The 20,868-nt window shown below is 45.1% G+C and overlaps 2 protein-coding genes across 8 annotated transcripts in view; one reads left to right on the forward strand and one right to left on the reverse strand.

Moving 5' to 3' along the window:
* LOC130201381 (hepatic sodium/bile acid cotransporter-like) overlaps positions 1-20,868 on the reverse strand; it is a 106,619-nt gene that overhangs the window by 81,879 nt on the left and 3,872 nt on the right. The window lies entirely within an intron of this gene.
* Positions 1-20,868, forward strand: part of LOC130201378 (regulator of G-protein signaling 6-like) — a 43,472-nt gene that overhangs the window by 10,027 nt on the left and 12,577 nt on the right. For 2 of the 7 annotated variants that reach the window (XM_056426363.1, XM_056426365.1), the window contains exon 1: positions 19,865-20,691. The exons of 2 other annotated variants lie outside the window; for them this stretch is intronic. In XM_056426363.1, coding sequence (XP_056282338.1) covers positions 20,671-20,691 — 21 coding nt within the window. In that variant the 5' untranslated portion in view covers positions 19,865-20,670. Of the gene's footprint in view, positions 1-19,799; positions 20,692-20,868 lie in introns of those variants that run through there. 3 more of the 7 variants (XM_056426364.1, XM_056426367.1, XM_056426368.1) reach the window with 2 other exon arrangements.

Genomic DNA, 20,868 nt, shown 5'->3' on the forward strand with positions numbered 1-20,868 from the left:
GGGCTGTACGGTGGTGTAGTGGCTAGCACTGTCGCCTCACAGCCAGAGGGCCGTGGGTTCAATTCCCACTCGGGGTGTTCCTTCTGTGTGGAGTTTGCATATTTTGTTAGTTAGTTAGTTTATATTTTGAGTTGGACAAACACAAATTAATTAAATTTAATGAATATAGTTATTTTATTTTAGATGTATTTGATACAAATGAGTTGGACTAACTTAATTACATTTTATTGCACTGATGTGCTAAATTTGAGTTGGAGTTGCATATAATTATTGGATGGAAAACCTGCCAACAATTTAATTGAGTTCATCCAATGAGTCATTTCTTTGAGTGTGTCAAAGAGGCCAGATGAGAGGGGTGCTGGGTCTTTGAGGGCACAGCGTCCACGGCCTCTGGACTCTGTGGGGGGGCAGGCTGCTCTGATGCAGAGGGGCAGATGGCCGCCAATATGCTCGGCCGCCTGGGAAAACACGGGCAGCTTCATCCCAAAGGCCTGAGCCCCCGTCAGCTGGAAGACATCAGCACCTTATTGCAGGGAGCAAAAGGCGAGTGTAGTCCTCGTAAAGCGATACAAATATTACAAAAATATGGGCAGCACCGTTTTAAGATGTATGGAGAGTATGGGTTAAAATACCTTCACTTATAGGGCCATACAGTAGACAGTTAGTTTAGGTGAATGTGATGTGATGGGGGGGGGGGGTCTCTGTCTGTCCATGCAGTGGAGGTGCTGCAGTACTATATTGCTCTGTCTCTCTCCTCCCACGACAAGAGGAAGTGAAGCAAAGCAATCCAATAACTGCAGGGTTTCTTATTGCCTCGAGAACTTTTGGTTTCACACAAGTAGGTTGCGCACATACTGCAAATGCGCACACGCACACCCAAACACAAGCTTAATGCCGCTTTGATGCACACTCGTTCCGGTTGTTGTTGTTTTGCTTGCTATGTTTGTCAGCAGACAGAATATGTGATAGTAGATGATTTGGATTGTCACCAAGGGTCACACAGAATAGAGACTTAAAGCATTGATGAGAAACACTACCGTGCTGGGAAATGCAATTAAGCTTAAGGAAAGAGTCTACTTTACTGCTCTGGTGGGGGAAAGCTCACAAACTATTAATAGCTAACAGGGGGGGGGGGGGGTGCTAGTGAGTTTTTCGAGTGAGAGTGTGCTCACCTGTGTGTGCGGATGTGTCGGCGCGTATCACGGCAGAGCGATGCGCGTTATGGGAGCGGCGGCGCTGGGCTTAGCCCAGAAGAGTGAAGCAGCGAAATGTGTAGACATAGAAACACTCTCAGACAGCAGCTTGCTGTTACGTGCGCCTGCTGCCAGTCTGACTCCGCTGTTTTGGGTGAATGACGTCACGTGCGACCTGGAGGTGTTAACCACTTGTGTACCAAATCTTTTTTTTTTTTTGGTTGAAAACATTCGGGGCTAGGGACGCCACTGGTCTGAAGAGCAACTTAGGGTTCAGTGTCTTGTCCGTGTCAGGACCTTCTAGTACTCCTTCAGAGTCGCAGCCGCAGCCTCTGAAAAGCTTGCTGGCTTCGCAATGAGCTTTGTATTTAGTGCTCAATTAGAAGATAGTATTTTTTTCTTTTTCGTTTTCTTTTTCCTCATGCTTTTTTTTTTCTTTGCTAATTAATAATTGAAGCTCATTTCAAACATTCCATCTTTGGAAAATACCTGGTCCTCTGAGACATCATATCCCCCCATTCCTTCATTCATATCCTGCATGACTTATTTTTATCTATGTGTGCTTCTAAATTTAGAGAGAAATCCATTAAAAAAAAGATGGCCTTAAATACTGTAATACAACACCATGTGTAAGGCAGATCATTGAATTCATATTTAGATGAACAGTACAGTGCTGTGGTACATGACAGCGGTATCATCACACCTTTGTATTCCTTCAGACTGGACCGATTTAAAAACTAGCCCAGCCTGATTGATGGGGAAGAAGAAACGTCAATGGCAGCCTGAAGCTCCCTTCCTGTCTGCACCAGTGACTGTCAGCCGGTTGGGTTTAGGATGATCTAAAGACACAAAGACAGCTCCCTTCCCTCCTTCAATGCAGATCAAATGGACATACTGGAAACGTGTAGAAGATCACAGCCATCCCACTGCCGGAGAGAGTCTCCCTCGACTGAAAGGATAAGATGAAATGACTGTAAAGAGCAACTTCCCACATGATCTATTCGTTATAGCACAGCAGGGACCGGCAGCTGGTGTGAAGGGCCGAGAGGACCGCGTTGCTCTAGTTGTGCTGGTCAGGAGGAAGCTTGCCTGCCCGTCTACCTGCTGCCGCCCCACCAATCACCCTCAATCTGAAATTGCCCCTGGGGCGCATTGGAGGGTATAGCTATCCTCTCTTACGTCCAACCTCCATCCGAGGTGTCTCAGGGCCACGACTTGCAGTTCCTGTCCTCACTTAAGATAGCAGAGTCCAGCCGGACGCTCTGGATGCTGCTTTTGGGACGAGTTCTCCCAGTGCTTTATCACGTATGGCCGTTTTAACAGCGTCTCTGCCTGCATCGCGGGAGCCTCAATCTGACGCGCTGGTACGGGCTATCGGGGTCACACTGAAGCCTGCGCGCCTGTCTGCTAAGTGCCAGTGTGGGTTGCTTTTCAAGGGTCAATAAGATACAACAACAGTGCAAAGCTCTTACAGAAGCAACTGTTTAATGTGTTGGCGTGTCTCTTCTCTCCAGGAGAGCAGAAGGACCACATGAAGATCCTGGATGTTCACTGAAAAACCAATCATAATGCTCAATAATTCACAGTGTCTTGGCCGCCGGCGGACTGCGTGATTATCGACCTCATCCTGAGAGAATCACTGTGACTGAAATAAAAGGCTTTTCTCCAGTGAGGAGAGTCCTTCCTGTGCCAGTGCCTCTGCTGGTCTCAGTCCCGGTTTGCACATTGCTGACAGTGTCCTCTTAAAGGAACAAATTGAATAATGCAGCCAGTTTCACTTTGTGCTTTGAATTAGGACTGAGGCGTACAGCTGCATATGGATGCATCGGGGGATGTTAATAGGGAACTTGTGGTTCTTAAGGCCGTCCAACCCCCACTGAGCCTCCCACTCATCGCGTGCTGAAAAGGTTGTTTGAAGTCCCACTCGGGGTCCACCTTCAAGGCCTCCTCCTGTGCTCCGGCTAACCGTGGCATCTCTGCAGGACACTAAAGGAGCTCACTCCCAGTTAAACGGCTGTTGATGATGCTCGTGAAGAATAAACTATTGTGTCATCATGCACAGTAGATACTAATGGCTTATTGGAACCGGCGCTGGCATTAGTGTGTGAAAAAGATGCCGGTCCTCGGTGTCCTGGGGTGACACTCTTGACACTCTTGACTCGCTGGGTGAGCTGCAGCCCTGTGTGGTGCTGACTCTGCATCAGGACATGGCACGTGACAAGAGGACGCGCTCTAACAGTCCCGTGTGGTTTCGTCACTTTTAATGGACAATCATGTTACACCTTCACGGCACTTAAAATTCTATTTCGAAAGTAATATTAAGCCCAAAAGTCCAGTAGGCGGTCAGTTAAAATGACATCATCATCTGGCTGAATGCTGCTATACAGCTTGAAATCAACTGTATCAAACCAAAAAAGCCGAAATACTTTCCTGGACCAAGCTTGAGAATATCAGTAACTTTATATTTTTTCTGGGAATATAATGAAAAGTGTTGACCAGTAAGATGGAGATTTGACTTCATGTCAACGACAGTTATGCATCTTCATTCCCTTTCTACTTGCCTTTCCTAATATCAGAATAATTTACAGGAGGTTTACATGTAATTGTATTCAGCTTATCTGTCCTCCTTTATTTATTTATTTATTTATTTTAACGGCTGGTGTTGCGTCATTAAGCCACGGAGATGGATTAACTTTGTGAACTGATCTAGTTTTCAAGGGTGCAGTAACATTCAAGGCTGATGGGAGCAGGTCATAAAAGTGGCTCACCAAATCATACGTGCGTACGGAGAGCGGGAAGACGTTTTTTTACTCAATTCGGTTGATGGAAATGATTGAGCATTAAGGACAGCAGGGCAGATGGTTCCTGCAAAGTAACAACTTTAAAGGAGCATTAAAAAGAAATACGGTCAGAAGTAACTTCAGTATAAGAGCTCTTACATTTCATGGAAACTACGTGACCCTTTTCAGATACATGCCTTGCCTAACTGCAGGCGCGTGTTATTTACAGGTCCGATTCCGACCCTGCCTTTGTGCCCTCTTCCCTTTTTTACAACTCTATCTTCTTCATGCTTCAATTGCAGCAGCAATTTTAACTCTGACTTGTTCAAACCTCCGGGGATCTTGTCACGAAGTGCTCCTCCCTTGTCCCATTTTCACTCTGACTACACGCTAATAGAGGAAAGGGAGTATTGTGTCACTGCTGACAGTTTCTTTTTGTTGATGCTACATTTTATCCTCGATTTGGCAGGCCAGGCGGCGATGAGAATGTCCCCAATAAGCTAAATACAGCCGATGAAGTATGGCTCTCCGAAGGAGCGGCGGCCGACGCTAGCGATGACAATATAATGTTATATTTGAATCTTTGGATGCCCCATTAGACGTCTCTCTCCACTCCAATGAAAACAGCCTCTTCTTTTCAAAAGGAAAAATAACAAAATACACACGCATGCCATAGGAATAGCTTTTGAACCCTCTGACAAAGACCACGACAGAGCCGAGTGCAGCTCGTCCCACAATGAAGCCTTGAGATGAAATACGCTGACCGACAACCGTACGCGTGTCCTGTCATCTCAGCACCATCTGCCAGCACTCCCGTTTGAATTGTTAATCGACACATCTGATAGATAGGAATGAGTTGCCCTTAAAATAGACGGTCCGACTCAGATATGCGGGAGGCAGCCAGCGAGGGGCAGAGTGTCATCTGGGCACTGGTGAAGCAGGTAATAAGGAAGCGTCTGCTGCCCGAGTGCCGTGACTTTGTGTAGGCGTGACTTTGTGTAGTCGTGACTTTGTGTCGTCGTGACTTTGTGTAGTCGTGACTTTGTGTCGTCGTGACTTTGTGTAGTCGTGACTTTGTGTAGTCGTGACTTTGTGTCGTCGTCTCTGGGTCGAGGCTGAAGCGGCGATGACTCACCGAGGCCCAGCGTGAATCACCACGGACAGCTAGACTAAAAAGCCCTCGGAGGACAAACCGGATAATTTGGCCTCCCTCCAGAGGAAGGACCTGCACCCTCAAACCACATCCCCAACCTCCGTTCAGTTCAGACCACCCTGACTCTGCAGCTTTGCCTCGTGGGGATCCTCAGTTGTACACTGTCACTACAACCCCCCAACCTTTAGGAACTAATTGGTCAAATGACTGAGATGTCCTTGTGTGTGTGTGTGTGTGTGTGTGTTTGGTTTAGTCACAGCCTCCGTCACAAAGCAACGCATTCGTCAAAAGTGACAGAGGACATTTCAATGTGCATGTGTGACGTTACGGAGGCTGGACTATTTAAAATGATGTGAGTGTGTTAGATTTTCCTCTTTCTTCCTCCCCGGCGTGAAAATAATAGCGATGTCCTTGTGGGAGACCCGGCTGTGTGCCGCTCACTCCCGTTTCCACTCTAATTACTCCGTCAATAGCTCATACAATAGAGACCTAATCCATCACATAGCGGGATTACTTTCATCAAAGTGAGGAGTGATGTCGTACCTTTACTCTTTTGGAGGTTGGCTTGATAAAAGCTGCACTTGCTCTTACATTTTGATGTGAAGATCTATGAGCAGTTAACATTTCTACAGCTGTCACATCAGAGAGTCCTTTAAACCAAGTATCTTCTGTGGTCTACCAGAGCGGGGGACCTTTATTAATCCCACCTTCCTACACGTGTCAGGCAACATGAGCCTCATTTAGTTCGACACGCCAATACACAAGCATTGAATTTGACACCGCTGCTTTTGCTTTGAATGGAAATTGGTCTTCACTGACGGTAATGACAGTAGGAAGGGAGCAGCGGGGCTCCTTAAGGTCGTAATAATCCGCATCGATCGGGCTCGGGCAGCAGTGAGAGTGAGGCGGTGACGACGCTGCATGTGGTGGGAACATGGTTATTCCCACACTTCAAAGGCACAGCTGGCAGCAAGGAGCAAATGCACATTCAGAAGAGTGTGATTTGTGTCTCGGTGAGGGTGGTGGGTGTGAATATTACTCGGGCTGTACCCGAATCACAATTTGTAGTCAGCACAATGCATCCATCACCTGGGAGGGGTTGTCATTGGGTCATGCTTTTTCCTTTTACAGACACTGAATATTATTGATTTATTTTCTTCAGAATACCTTTCCTACATCTACATCCACCTCCACATGTTATAAACTCGTGTGCCGGCTTCCACCAGTCTCGTGTTTTACCTGTGATGTTTGAGCGCCTTGCATACAGCCTTTTCCCAAAGTCTTCTCTGGCTGTCATCCCACTCAAAATACTAATCCCACCCTGTGTAACTCTGGTTATGAGTGGACACTTTTCCAGAGAGCTGTCGTACTAAACCGTCCTAGGCTTGTGTCCATCTAGTTTCTTAGAATAGCTCCAGATCATGTATAGGGTAGCACTGTGATAACCTTAATATTCATGTTGTGAGTAAAGTATGTTCTTCAGCCTTGCATTACAAGGAAGAGGGCAAGGCACTTGGCAGATGCTTATTCTTTGTATAACACAGGTTATGGTCCTTTTTGCAATAAATATCGTGGGCTTTGTAGAGTTGTATCTAAATAATACACAGTCGACATTGTCCTGCCTTCCAAAAACAGACCTCATTTTAAAGATTTAAGGACAATTTGAAAACCTCCCTGCTGTCGTGTGACAGTCAATTCAATATGTTTCCCCCCATTCTCTCTCTATTCTTTCTGTTTGATATTTTATTCATAGGTTCTGATAGGAATATGCCCTGGTCTGAGAAGTGCTTTTAGTTTGAAGGAAATAAGTAGACATTCTCTGATGTGCAAAGTCACAGGTGTGGCTCTGCAGATTGCCCTCACACACCTTTGCTAAATGACAGCCAGCTGTCATGCACAGATAGCATACAACCGGGAATAGAAACAGAAAAGCACACTTCAATTCACTTTCAAATAAGTTGAGAGGACATTGGATCACAAAGCACGGCCAGTCCCTTTCTAGGAGTCTTATTAAATACTCCGAGGGGTTGTGCTCGTTAGGTGGCAAATTCTAGCTCTGTGGACATAACAGATCGTTTATTTTTGACTCCCCTGAGGTGAAAAAATAAAAGATTCATGAATATACAGGACTCTCAGAAAATTAGAATATTGTGATGAAGTTCTTTATTTTCTGTAATGCAATTAAAAAAACAAAAATGTCATGCATTCTGGATTCATTACAAATCAACTGAAATATTGCAAGCCTTTTATTCTGATTTATTGCTGATTATGGCTTACAGCTTAAGAAAACTCAAATATCCTATCTCTAAATATTAGAATATCATGAAAAAGTATACTAGTAGGGTATTAAACAAATCACTTGAATTGTCTAATTAACTCGAAACACCTGCAAGGGTTTCCTGAGCCTTGACAAACACTCAGCTGTTATAAATCTTTTTTTTTACTTGGTCTGAGGAAATATTATCGGGGTCACACTGAAGCCTGCGCGCCTGTCTGCTAAGTGCCAGTGTGGGTTGCTTTTCAAGGGTCAATAAGATACAACAACAGTGCAAAGCTCTTACAGAAGCAACTGTTTAATGTGTTGGCGTGTCTCTTCTCTCCAGGAGAGCAGAAGGACCACATGAAGATCCTGGATGTTCACTGAAAAACCAATCATAATGCTCAATAATTCACAGTGTCTTGGCAGCGGATCATGTGATTATCGACCTCATCCTGAGAGAATCACTGTGACTGAAATAAAAGGCTTTTCTCCAGTGAGGAGAGTCCTTCCTGTGCCAGTGCCTCTGCTGGTCTCAGTCCCGGTTTGCACATTGCTGACAGTGTCCTCTTAAAGGAACAAATTGAATAATGCAGCCAGTTTCACTTTGTGCTTTGAATTAGGACTGAGGCGTACAGCTGCATATGGATGCATCGGGGGATGTTAATAGGGAACTTGTGGTTCTTAAGGCCGTCCAACCCCCACTGAGCCTCCCACTCATCGCGTGCTGACCAGTAAGATGGAGATTTGACTTCATGTCAACGACAGTTATGCATCTTCATTCCCTTTCTACTTGCCTTTCCTAATATCAGAATAATTTACAGGAGGTTTACATGTAATTGTATTCAGCTTATCTGTCCTCCTTTATTTATTTATTTATTTATTTTAACGGCTGGTGTTGCGTCATTAAGCCACGGAGATGGATTAACTTTGTGAACTGATCTAGTTTTCAAGGGTGCAGTAACATTCAAGGCTGATGGGAGCAGGTCATAAAAGTGGCTCACCAAATCATACGTGCGTACGGAGAGCGGGAAGACGTTTTTTTACTCAATTCGGTTGATGGAAATGATTGAGCATTAAGGACAGCAGGGCAGATGGTTCCTGCAAAGTAACAACTTTAAAGGAGCATTAAAAAGAAATACGGTCAGAAGTAACTTCAGTATAAGAGCTCTTACATTTCATGGAAACTACGTGACCCTTTTCAGATACATGCCTTGCCTAACTGCAGGCCCGTGTTATTTACAGGTCCGATTCCGACCCTGCCTTTGTGCCCTCTTCCCTTTTTTACAACTCTATCTTCTTCATGCTTCAATTGCAGCAGCAATTTTAACTCTGACTTGTTCAAACCTCCGGGGATCTTGTCACGAAGTGCTCCTCCCCTTGTCCCATTTTCACTCTGACTACACCGCTAATAGAGGAAAGGGAGTATTGTGTCACTGCTGACAGTTTCTTTTTGTTGATGCTACATTTTATCCTCGATTTGGCAGGCCAGGCGGCGATGAGAATGTCCCCAATAAGCTAAATACAGCCGATGAAGTATGGCTCTCCGAAGGAGGCGAGCGGCACGACGCTAACGCGATGACAATATAATGTTATATTTGAATCTTTGGATGCCCCATTAGACGTCTCTCTCTCCACTCCAATGAAAACAGCCTCTTCTTTTCAAAAGGAAAAATAACAAAAATACACACGCATGCCATAGGAATAGCTTTTTGAACCCCTCTGACAAAGACCACGACAGAGCCGAGTGCAGCTCGTCCCACAATGAAGCCTTGAGATGAAATACGCTGACCGACAACCGTACGCGTGTCCTGTCATCTCAGCACCATCTGCCAGCACTCCCGTTTGAATTGTTAATCGACACATCTGATAGATAGGAATGAGTTGCCCTTAAAATAGACGGTCCGACTCAGATATGCGGGAGGCAGCCAGCGAGGGGCAGAGTGTCATCTGGGCACTGGTGAAGCAGGTAATAAGGAAGCGTCTGCTGCCCGAGTGCCGTGACTTTGTGTAGGCGTGACTTTGTGTAGTCGTGACTTTGTGTCGTCGTGACTTTGTGTAGTCGTGACTTTGTGTCGTCGTGACTTTGTGTAGTCGTGACTTTGTGTAGTCGTGACTTTGTGTCGTCGTCTCTGGGTCGAGGCTGAAGCGGCGATGACTCACCGAGGCCCCGCGCGTGAATCACCACGGACAGCTAGACTAAAAAGCCCTCGGAGGACAAACCGGATAATTTGGCCTCCCTCCAGAGGAAGGACCTGCACCCTCAAACCACATCCCCAACCTCCGTTCAGTTCAGACCACCCTGACTCTGCAGCTTTGCCTCGTGGGGATCCTCAGTTGTACACTGTCACTACAACCCCCCAACCTTTAGGAACTAATTGGTCAAATGACTGAGATGTCCTTGTGTGTGTGTGTGTGTGTGTGTGTGTGTTTGGTTTAGTCACAGCCTCCGTCACAAAGCAACGCATTCGTCAAAAGTGACAGAGGACATTTCAATGTGCATGTGTGACGTTACGGAGGCTGGACTATTTAAAATGATGTGAGTGTGTTAGATTTTCCTCTTTCTTCCTCCCCGGCGTGAAAATAATAGCGATGTCCTTGTGGGAGACCCGGCTGTGTGCCGCTCACTCCCGTTTCCACTCTAATTACTCCGTCAATAGCTCATACAATAGAGACCTAATCCATCACATAGCGGGATTACTTTCATCAAAGTGAGGAGTGATGTCGTACCTTTACTCTTTTGGAGGTTGGCTTGATAAAGCTGCACTTGCTCTTACATTTTGATGTGAAGATCTATGAGCAGTTAACATTTCTACAGCTGTCACATCAGAGAGTCCTTTAAACCAAGTATCTTCTGTGGTCTACCAGAGCGGGGGACCTTTATTAATCCCACCTTCCTACACGTGTCAGGCAACATGAGCCTCATTTAGTTCGACACGCCAATACACAAGCATTGAATTTGACACCGCTGCTTTTGCTTTGAATGGAAATTGGTCTTCACTGACGGTAATGACAGTAGGAAGGGAGCAGCGGGGCTCCTTAAGGTCGTAATAATCCGCATCGATCGGGCTCGGGCAGCAGTGAGAGTGAGGCGGTGACGACGCTGCATGTGGTGGGAACATGGTTATTCCCACACTTCAAAGGCACAGCTGGCAGCAAGGAGCAAATGCACATTCAGAAGAGTGTGATTTGTGTCTCGGTGAGGGTGGTGGGTGTGAATATTACTCGGGCTGTACCGAATCACAATTTGTAGTCAGCACAATGCATCCATCACCTGGGAGGGGTTGTCATTGGGTCATGCTTTTCCTTTTACAGACACTGAATATTATTGATTTATTTTCTTCAGAATACCTTTCCTACATCTACATCCACCTCCACATGTTATAAACTCGTGTGCCGGCTTCCACCAGTCTCGTGTTTTACCTGTGATGTTTGAGCGCCTTGCATACAGCCTTTTCCCAAAGTCTTCTCTGGCTGTCATCCCACTCAAAATACTAATCCCACCCTGTGTAACTCTGGTTATGAGTGGACACTTTTCCAGAGAGCTGTCGTACTAAACCGTCCTAGGCTTGTGTCCATCTAGTTTCTTAGAATAGCTCCAGATCATGTATAGGGTAGCACTGTGATAACCTTAATATTCATGTTGTGAGTAAAGTATGTTCTTCAGCCTTGCATTACAAGGAAGAGGGCAAGGCACTTGGCAGATGCTTATTCTTTGTATAACACAGGTTATGGTCCTTTTTGCAATAAATATCGTGGGCTTTGTAGAGTTGTATCTAAATAATACACAGTCGACATTGTCCTGCCTTCCAAAAACAGACCTCATTTTAAAGATTTAAGGACAATTTGAAAACCTCCCTGCTGTCGTGTGACAGTCAATTCAATATGTTTCCCCCCATTCTCTCTATTCTTTCTGTTTGATATTTTATTCATAGGTTCTGATAGGAATATGCCCTGGTCTGAGAAGTGCTTTTAGTTTGAAGGAAATAAGTAGACATTCTCTGATGTGCAAAGTCACAGGTGTGGCTCTGCAGATTGCCCTCACACACCTTTGCTAAATGACAGCCAGCTGTCATGCACAGATAGCATACAACCGGGAATAGAAACAGAAAAGCACACTTCAATTCACTTTCAAATAAGTTGAGAGGACATTGGATCACAAAGCACGGCCAGTCCCTTTCTAGGAGTCTTATTAAATACTCCGAGGGGTTGTGCTCGTTAGGTGGCAAATTCTAGCTCTGTGGACATAACAGATCGTTTATTTTTGACTCCCCTGAGGTGAAAAAATAAAAGATTCATGAATATACAGGACTCTCAGAAAATTAGAATATTGTGATGAAGTTCTTTATTTTCTGTAATGCAATTAAAAACAAAATGTCATGCATTCTGGATTCATTACAAATCAACTGAAATATTGCAAGCCTTTTATTCTGATTTATTGCTGATTATGGCTTACAGCTTAAGAAAACTCAAATATCCTATCTCTAAATATTAGAATATCATGAAAAAGTATACTAGTAGGGTATTAAACAAATCACTTGAATTGTCTAATTAACTCAATCTACCTGCAAGGGTTTCCTGAGCCTTGACAAACACTCAGCTGTTATAAATCTTTTTTTTTACTTGGTCTGAGGAAATATTAAAATTTTATGAGATAGGATCTTAGAGTTTTCTTAAGCTGTAAGCCATAATCAGCAATATTAAAAGAATAAAAGGCTTGCAATATTTCAGTTGATTTGTAATGAATCCAGAATGCATGACATTTTTGTTTTTTAAATTGCATTACAGAAAATAAAGAACTTTATCACAATATTCTAATTTTCTGAGACAGTCCTGTATGTGGTCGCTGCCCGGCAATGCATTAGCCAGCACTAAAGGTGGCTTATCGACATTATGGATAATCAATCAGCAGTGAGTACAGATTTACTGCCTTACACCTACTGTCGTGCTCTTTCTTTAGGACATATTGATTACATCATTCACTCAGCCAATCAGCCGTTAAGATACACAACTCTATAACTTGTCCTGTTATGAATCACATGTATTGTGTTGCCTTTGATGCGTGTGTAGCTTTCCTCAGGCCTCATTCGGTTTCATTAAAAGACGATTACAGGATGGCAATGGGACGAGTGGCGCGCGAGGGGGAGGTCGGCCGAGTGACAGAGGCCATCACTGCTGACACGTCCCCTGCAGAACAGCAGTCATCCCCGCTGGGGCTGAGGGCGCACGACAGATGTGTGGCGCTGCCCGGTGGCATCGTGAGAGGAAGTTTTCCCTCCGCATGACAGCCCAGAATTTAATTACATGTACCTGTGAGTAAGAAGTGGCGTGGCTTCATTGTTGGCTTTGGAAATCTGTCACGCAGCGAGAACAGAGTGCTTCTCACCAGACTTGAAATGATGCTCCAAGAAAACCGTCCTGATTCTACTTCCTTACACACAGACGTGCTGGCGAACGTGTGACTGCAGCCACAGCTCGTGTGAGTTTCCTAAGATCTGTGAGAGATCTCCCCCCCACCACTACGCCTCCTTTCTCTTTCACAGCCTTTTTCACTGAGTGCTTCTGTTGTCACGGTAACACACCTTGCCTCTAAGAGCCTGTCAGCATTCCCACACTCATAATGGAGAAGCAACACAGAAGTCAGGTCTCCGGTGTGTGAGTGACAGTCCTACAGCGACGGGGACGCAGCCTAATGATGCACAGCTGAGCTCTAAAAATCATCCTTATGCCAGGAGCCATGACAGGAAACCATGAATTCTGAAAGGTCAAGGGCCACTCCTCTGACTGATTGTGTAGGCATAGGTGCACGTAAGGAACAGTATCCTTTTGAGCTGAGGCATTAAATGTGCAACGGAGTGAAACATACCGCAGAGAGAGGGAGAGAAAGAGAGAGAGAGAGAGAGAGTGAGAGAGAGAGAGAGAGAGGTTAAAGAATTATGACATGAAGAAGAATTTAAAAAATGAGTTCCTGTATATTCAAACTTGGCTAAACTGATTATGATGTGTTGCATGCTTGGTTCTGAAGTGCCTCTATATTCAACACACACACACACGTGCACACATTCGACAAATCAGGAATGAAAGCAACGTATCTTATCATCTCAAATAACCTCCTGGGTCTTTTGTGGTCTCATCAGGCCGATCAAGTGTCATGCGTCAGCGTTTCAATAGAAGGACCCATTAATTCAAGTGCACGTTTTGATTGTGTATTGCCAACTACTACAGATGAAGTATACTATGGGGTAAATATTGAAAGATGTTGTTGACCTCAAAAGCCCAAATATCTCCTCTCCTCCCCTCGGAGATGACTCAACTCCGCGATGACAGAGTTTGTCTCCAGTGTCTCAAACATCAAGAACAGGCTTGTGGGCCCAGTGAGGGACGAGGCAAACCCGGGCTTGATGGCGCCTCGTCTCCTCTCTCGTCTGTAACCCAATTACCACCAGGCCTTAAGGAATGGGCTCGGCAGGAGTGGCGCATCAGGGGGCGGTGGCAACATCAAAGGTAGCCAGATGGTCCCGAGGTTCTCACCTCAAACTAATCTCCTGCAGGTATTATTACATCATTACCTGCTGTGATGTCCCAGATCAGAAGCCAGAATGAAGATGCTGTATATCGATCAAGAACGTTGAAAATATTCAAACCGAACCCAATGTCAGCATCACGTTTGTGTAAGAGCAGCTTCCATGAGCCACTGAGCTCCTAAACTGGCAGCAGTGGACATACTGGTACCCCATCTGAGGCCCTCCATAGGGGCTCTAAGCGGTGAGCATCCTCACCCACATCCTCAGAATAGCATGTTATCCATCGCCACTCACCCGACACTGTCACACCATTGTCTATTTCAACTTTTACATTTTAGCAGCTTGTACCCCTGTCGTCTTTCATCACATTCTTCACGCTGTGACTGAGAGGCGAGGCTTATATTTCTCCCATTACTGAGAGAAAAAAGCTGATAAATGATAGAGATCCTTCCCTGGAAATAACTTCTTTGAAACTGACAACCAGTGAGATCGCAGCGAATGCTCTTTCCCTCAAACGATCCGTACACTTTCTCCTCACCGAGCTGCCGCATTTCACCTCTCCCTGTCTGTTGTTTTTCGTAACTCTGCATGCCAATAGCCTTCCTTTCCTTTTCTTCCCTAATTACAGACTAGTGGCTGTAAGGATACTGAACCTTATTAGGAACCAGACCTTTACAGTCCCACAGGCACTTAAAATGCAGATGGTGTGAAAGGTGTTGGCAGTGAAAGTACCTTCCCTGCATGTAAATTGCTGTTCATAAACGATCTCTGAGGTAAACCTAGCAGAGGAGTGAACTGCAGGTGATGTGATTCTCTCTCTCTCTCTCTCCCCCCGGAGCAAATGACCTTTTCTGGCTTGTTGCAGCTCTGGTTTATTTTCGCCATGCAATAAAAGCAGATGAATAATACACAGCAGAGCAAAACCGGCCAATAAAAGCAGCCGGTTGAACATGTGGCTGCTGATGCCCTTTCATTTCAGACGATGTCTCTTTTAAACGTCGCCTCTGTATCTGCACAGACCACTTCGCTGCAGAGTGGACTATCTGTTCCAGAAGCAGCCGACTCCTGTTGTCTCTGCACTCAAGCCCTTAGCAACCCGTGGAGTATCTAACAACAGGCGGTTACAAGAGCAGAGATGATCTTTTTCTGTCCTCCTTGAGTCTCATCAACAGAAAGGTGACCGGATGAGTCACTGCGGTCTGCGGGTAAGCGTGGACTCTCTTGAGTCTGAGCAGAGCAGTTTCACTTTGTATTTTCATTGCAAGAATTATGCCAAATCCAAAAGCTTTGATTTTAAGTATCTCCCTTTGATTTGGGGGAGCATGAAGAGAGCTTATTAAATCCTCTTTTGAAAACAGAAAAAGACAGAGAGTCAGAAAGCCCTGACAACAAGAGCATCCCTCCCATCCCAAGAGCACAACCTGTAATTGTTATTTACTCAAACGGGCTTCCTGCCCATGCCGGAACCAAACTTGACAAACTTGTAATTGCTTGGCTCTTCACACCACTGTGTTGCCATGGAGATGGAGAATCAGCTGGCACGTCCCCGTCCCCCCGACCCATCCCATCCCCAAAATCTCCACCTCGCACCCACATCAGTTACCAGAAGGGCTCCTCAACTGGCCCCAACAGGAGAGCGCCGTCCTCATCAACACTCCCCGTGCCGACACGTTGGCGTGGCTGGTTCAGAGGGAAGCGCAGCAGCGCAGTTGGACTCTTCCGGATGTCAGCATGGTTCCCTGAGGGGCGTGCAGCTGGTTGGGCAATCAAGCGGCAGCTAATTGGACTCTTCGTTCAGTCCTGTACCTCTGGGCCTGGCGTGCGATGACATCACACATGAACCCACAGGGCGACACCTGACCGAAGGAAAGAGTGGGACTGAGAGGTGTGACTTGGATGTGGGGGCTGGTTCACGAGGTCATAATCGCTCCAATGGCTTGTTTACAAGTTTACTGACCGCAGACAGATTGGTTCCTCATGCTCTCGATGTGTTCCCTCATCCTGGAGGACATCCTAAAGAAGCCATGGAGGAGAACAACACAAAGATGTGCTCCAGCATACATTTAACCTTCAGCAGGCTTTTCCCGAAATGACGTAACCCAGAGAGCCCAGATTTAGGTAAATAGGAGTCCTTTTCTCCACGTTTAAACAATACATTTTAGTGCATTAATAATCCACCACCAATAATCGAGTGTCTAGAGAAGCGCTATATAAAATAAATGATTATTATTATTATTATTATAATGATTACAGGGATTACACATGAAAGGTATTGGCAGACGGGAAAATGGCTTCACTGGAGTGTAAAATACTGTGTTTCTTTTAGCTGCGGGACATTATGGGAAAACAGTTGTTTATTGCAGAAGAGAAATGCCGTTCCCTGCGGGGCATTCATGTGGAGATGGCAATTTGGAGGTGGGATGGATGAGTGATTAATTTGTCTCTTTCATAACACAAGTGATGCCTCACTGAGATGCAATATTCGGCGTGTCAGGTTATTTATTCTTGATGATGAGAATTGCCAAAAAGCGTTTGAAGCAACTGTTTGTCTTTGTCCATGTGTTCAAACACACATGCTATGCACATGACGGTGGGTACGTGTCTGTGTGTGATTATGTGATTCATTTTGCGTGCATAAGTTTCCGACCATCGCGCTCGGTCGGCAGGGCTTTTCCAGTCTGCGGCGTCAGACAGATCCAGCTGAGAGGCTCTCGCAGCTTCCTCATCATGACTTGGCACGCTGAGAGAGTCGGATGGTGGTGGCAGTGGGGTGGAGGGATGGGAGAGGGAAGAAGGAAGAAGGGGGTGTTCTCTCTCCAGCAGGCTTTATTCTCACTTCGTTCCCCAGGGCAAAACACACCAGCTGGATCGCACTTCATGATGCACACGGCATGGCGCAGAGGTCAAAGTGGCACTCAGAAAGCTGTTTTGTGACAGGTTGTGTACTTTAGAGAAGTTACTTCATATGTGGCGAGTTAATAGGCCAGGACAGAATGTGTTCAGTGTATATGTAATGTATACATACACTGCCGTTCAAAAGTTTGGAGTCACTTAGAAATGTCTTTATTTTTCAAAGAAAAGCACTGTTTTTTCAATAAAGATAACATTAATCAAAAATACACACTATACATTGTTAATGTGGGAAATGACTATTCTAGGTGGAAGTGTCTGGTTTCTAATGAAATATCTCCAGAGGTGTATAGAGGCCCATTTCCATCAACTATCACTCCAGTGTTCTAATGGTACATTGTGTTTGCTAATCGCCTTAGAAGACTAATATCTGATTAGAAAACCCTTGTGCAATTATGTTAGCACAGCTGAAAACAGTTGTGCTGGTGATATAAGCTATACAACTGGCCTTCCTTTGAGCTTGAAGTTTGAAGAACAAAATTAATACTTCAAATATTAATCATTATTTCTAACCTTGTCAATGTCTTGACTATATTTTCTATTCAATTTTCAATTCATTTGATAAATAAAAGTGAGTTTTCATGGAAGACACGAAATTGTCTGGATGACCCCAAATTTTTGAACGGTAGTGTATATTCAATATGCAGTCATATTACATTATACAAATGTAATTGGTAACTATTATGCAGAGTGAAGTGCCCTGAAGACAATATAAGCATGAAAAAAGACGTCTGTCCTTTTGTAAAAGGGGCTGAACGTGAATGAGGAGAATCTGAGATTATGATTTTGATGCCAACTCAACGTGATCATATTGACTATGACGACTTCAACAACTTCAAATAATATGTTTGTTGTCTGTTGAAGATCTAAAGAACTAGATCTAGCCAAATGTGTGCCGTCTAATGATTGTCTGGAGGAATAATTAAAAGAGATGCATATGTGTTTTGTAAATAGTAATGCATGGAAAACTGACATCTTTTGTAAATCCTCATTTTTTAATAGAAATTAATATGGTGAGATATCAAACAATCTCTTTCAAGTTTATGTCTAAGAATACGTTTGCAAAAAAATTTCAGAAAATCTGCCAGAAGTTAAACGGAACAATATTTACACACAAAGATGAAAGCTTCAGGCTTACTGCCAAGAGAGCCACGTATGCTGGAGGTGTCCTGGGAGTTGTGTCCTGGGAGCCCACAAGCCTCTGAAAGCTGCAGAAGGCAGTGGGACAACGCACCCAGGGTGTGAGCATGCATCGGGATGCTCCTGCTCGATGAGCAAGAGAGCTCACCGGGAAGGAACAGCCTTAAAGTCCGTGGCTGGTGCGACGCAGCAGTCAGCAATCCACAAATAAACAAAAACAAAAGCGTTGAATTTAATGTTTTGATCCAAGGCAGGAATATAAAAGTGTGCAAAGCCGTTCACGTGAGTGAGGCCAGTGCAGAACGGTCCATGTGGGTGCAGGTTAGTTGACACTGCAACTCCGTAGAAACTGAAATACTGTAAAGCAAAGTACTGCAGCAGCTTCCGGCCTAAAAGCAATAATAATGATTACAGGAATATTCTGTTGTTTCTCCAAGTTAGAGGTGAGAGCTGCTCCATCCAGCCTGACTGACTATCCACTCGGTGTCTTTTAAATGCATTAAGATGTTTGTACTTATAGTGTAACAGTTTAGCTCCACGCCTTCCTTTTTGTAATAGTTGTTTTCATCCTGTCACACCATCTCGTCAATCCAACTCCCCTCACCTGCCTCTGATCACTCCCTCGTTAGTCCCTCATTCCCTTCACCTGGTCCTCACGCCCTTCTCACCTGCCTCTGATCACTCCCTCGTTAGTCCCTCATTCCCTTCACCTGGTCCTCACGCCCTTCTCACCTGCAGCCCATCCCCTCATTAGTCCCTCACTATTTAGCTCCCTCACTTCCACTTGTCCTCTGCCAGATTGTCTTGTGTTTTCGTGCCAAGTTCTCCAGCGTTATTAGAGTATATTCCTGACCTGCCTGTTCTGACCCTGCCTGCCTGTCCTGACCTCTGATTCTCTGCCCCGCCCCTTTTTGGACTTGTTTGCTTCTTCGACTGATCTCCCGGTTTTGACCCAGCCTGTTTCCAGCCAAAGACAGTATTCTTTGTTACTCCTGTCTGAGTCGTGCTTTTGGGTCCACTCTAATAGCGTCGTGACATATCGTCTTCTTCTTTTTTTATATCAGAGGAAGCTCAGTGTGGAGGTCTTCATCTCAGTGAAGAACACACCTGTGTGTGAACAGCCTCCCTCATGACCAATGCTCCAACCCTCTGGGAAGTGAGAATGAACTACCTTTAAAAACAGTCCTTTAAATATGAATGTGTAAAATATCTGTGCAGAGGTCAGATGAGAAATAACGACATTAATGAAGGCTACGTTAAGATTCATTCATATTTATTCTGCCCAAGAGGATCACAGTGCAGGAACTACGTGTTGATTTAGTCACTGGAAATTATTTTGAATGTCACAGTAGTACTCAGGACTTATTTAGAATTACTGCTTAACATGTCTATTACTGTCATACCATATTTAAATAACAGAAGTATGCCTTCTGTCATATCAGGAATATTATGCCGAAAGCAACTGTGGCTGTGTTGTTGTTATGTTCTAGTCTTGGTTTATGGAGACGGATTTTTCCGTTATATTGAGAAACTAAACGGCTCCGGAGTACATTTCAAACACAAATGAGAAAGACTTTGCTAACTTGAAAACTTTTCCACGCCTCTTCGTTCGGCTCTCGCTGACGCGTCATAACTCATCTCCGGGCGCACATAACTCTTCGCCCATCACACGGACGCCGTTCTCCTCACAGAGCCGAATCCCTTTCAACGAGGACAAGTGAGCAGGAGCCCCACCGATGATTGCTGAATCATTAATAGCGCCATTACCGCCTGATACATCTTTTAGCAGCTGTCTCATTTCTAAAGACGGGGACAGTTTTTAATAGCTCCGTCTCTGGCCATACTTGAAGAAGTAGACAAAAAATGCTGTGGTTTCAATTAGTAGAAGAAGTGAATGTTGAAGCATTAAGTTTAACGTTTTCTTGATGGTTATTTATATCACATCTCATTTCGGTTTGTATCTCACGTCATTAAGTTAACCCAGTTACAAAACCATGTAACAGGAAGTAATATTCTTGTTTAAGACGTTAAAGCAGGCGGGCCTTCCCTGACATCAACGTGGAGTAAATGCTTTTCATTAACCGGTGGCTTCCGTTGTTGGTATTCACCTCTCGCTGCTGCCTCGCAATCAGCCGACACCTTTACCCTCCTACGTGTGCCATAGAGGAGGCTAGTGCTGCCCTTAGAGCCATAAAAGATAACATGAACAACACACACACACACACACACACACACACAGCAATGCATTGGTACAAATGTGCAGCAAATGCAAACATGTGGTGGCAAGATACACAAGTGTTCTTCCGATAATCATTTATAGAGCTCGCTGGCGAAGGGCAAAGTGCTGTTATCGCATTCTAGCAAACATTTTTCATCTCTCAACAACACTCCACACCAAGCTGCAAACACCATTAGCTCGTACATCCAGGAGATACCACGGGCACTTTCTGCAGCAGCGCCAAATACTTCTTGTCGCTGTCGTCCTATAGGGAGATAACGAGTTCTTCTTTCTGCGCCGATACACCCAGTCGAAGGTCCGTTATGGGCAGCACGGTGGCTCAGTGGTTAGCACTGTCGCCTCACAGCAAGAAGGCCCTGGGTTCGAATCCCGGTCGTCCCGGTCGTTCCAGGTCCTTTCTGTGTGGAGCATGTTCTCCTCGTGTCTGCGTGGGTTTACTCCAGGTACTCCGGTTTCCCCCACCATCATAAAGACATGCACCGCAGCCTCACCCCGGTTCGTATGGATGTGAGTGAATGTTGGTGGTGGTGGTCGGAGGGGCCGTAGGCGCTGATTGGCTGCCACGCTTCCGTCAGTCTGTGGCGACTGATGTATCTTACCACCACCGGGATGACTGTGTGTGTGTATGACTACTGGACTCTGTAAAGCGACTTCGGGTGCCTTGAGAAGCGC

Source organism: Pseudoliparis swirei, chromosome 11 (assembly GCF_029220125.1).
Source record: "Pseudoliparis swirei isolate HS2019 ecotype Mariana Trench chromosome 11, NWPU_hadal_v1, whole genome shotgun sequence".
Lineage (NCBI taxonomy): Eukaryota > Metazoa > Chordata > Actinopteri > Perciformes > Liparidae > Pseudoliparis > Pseudoliparis swirei.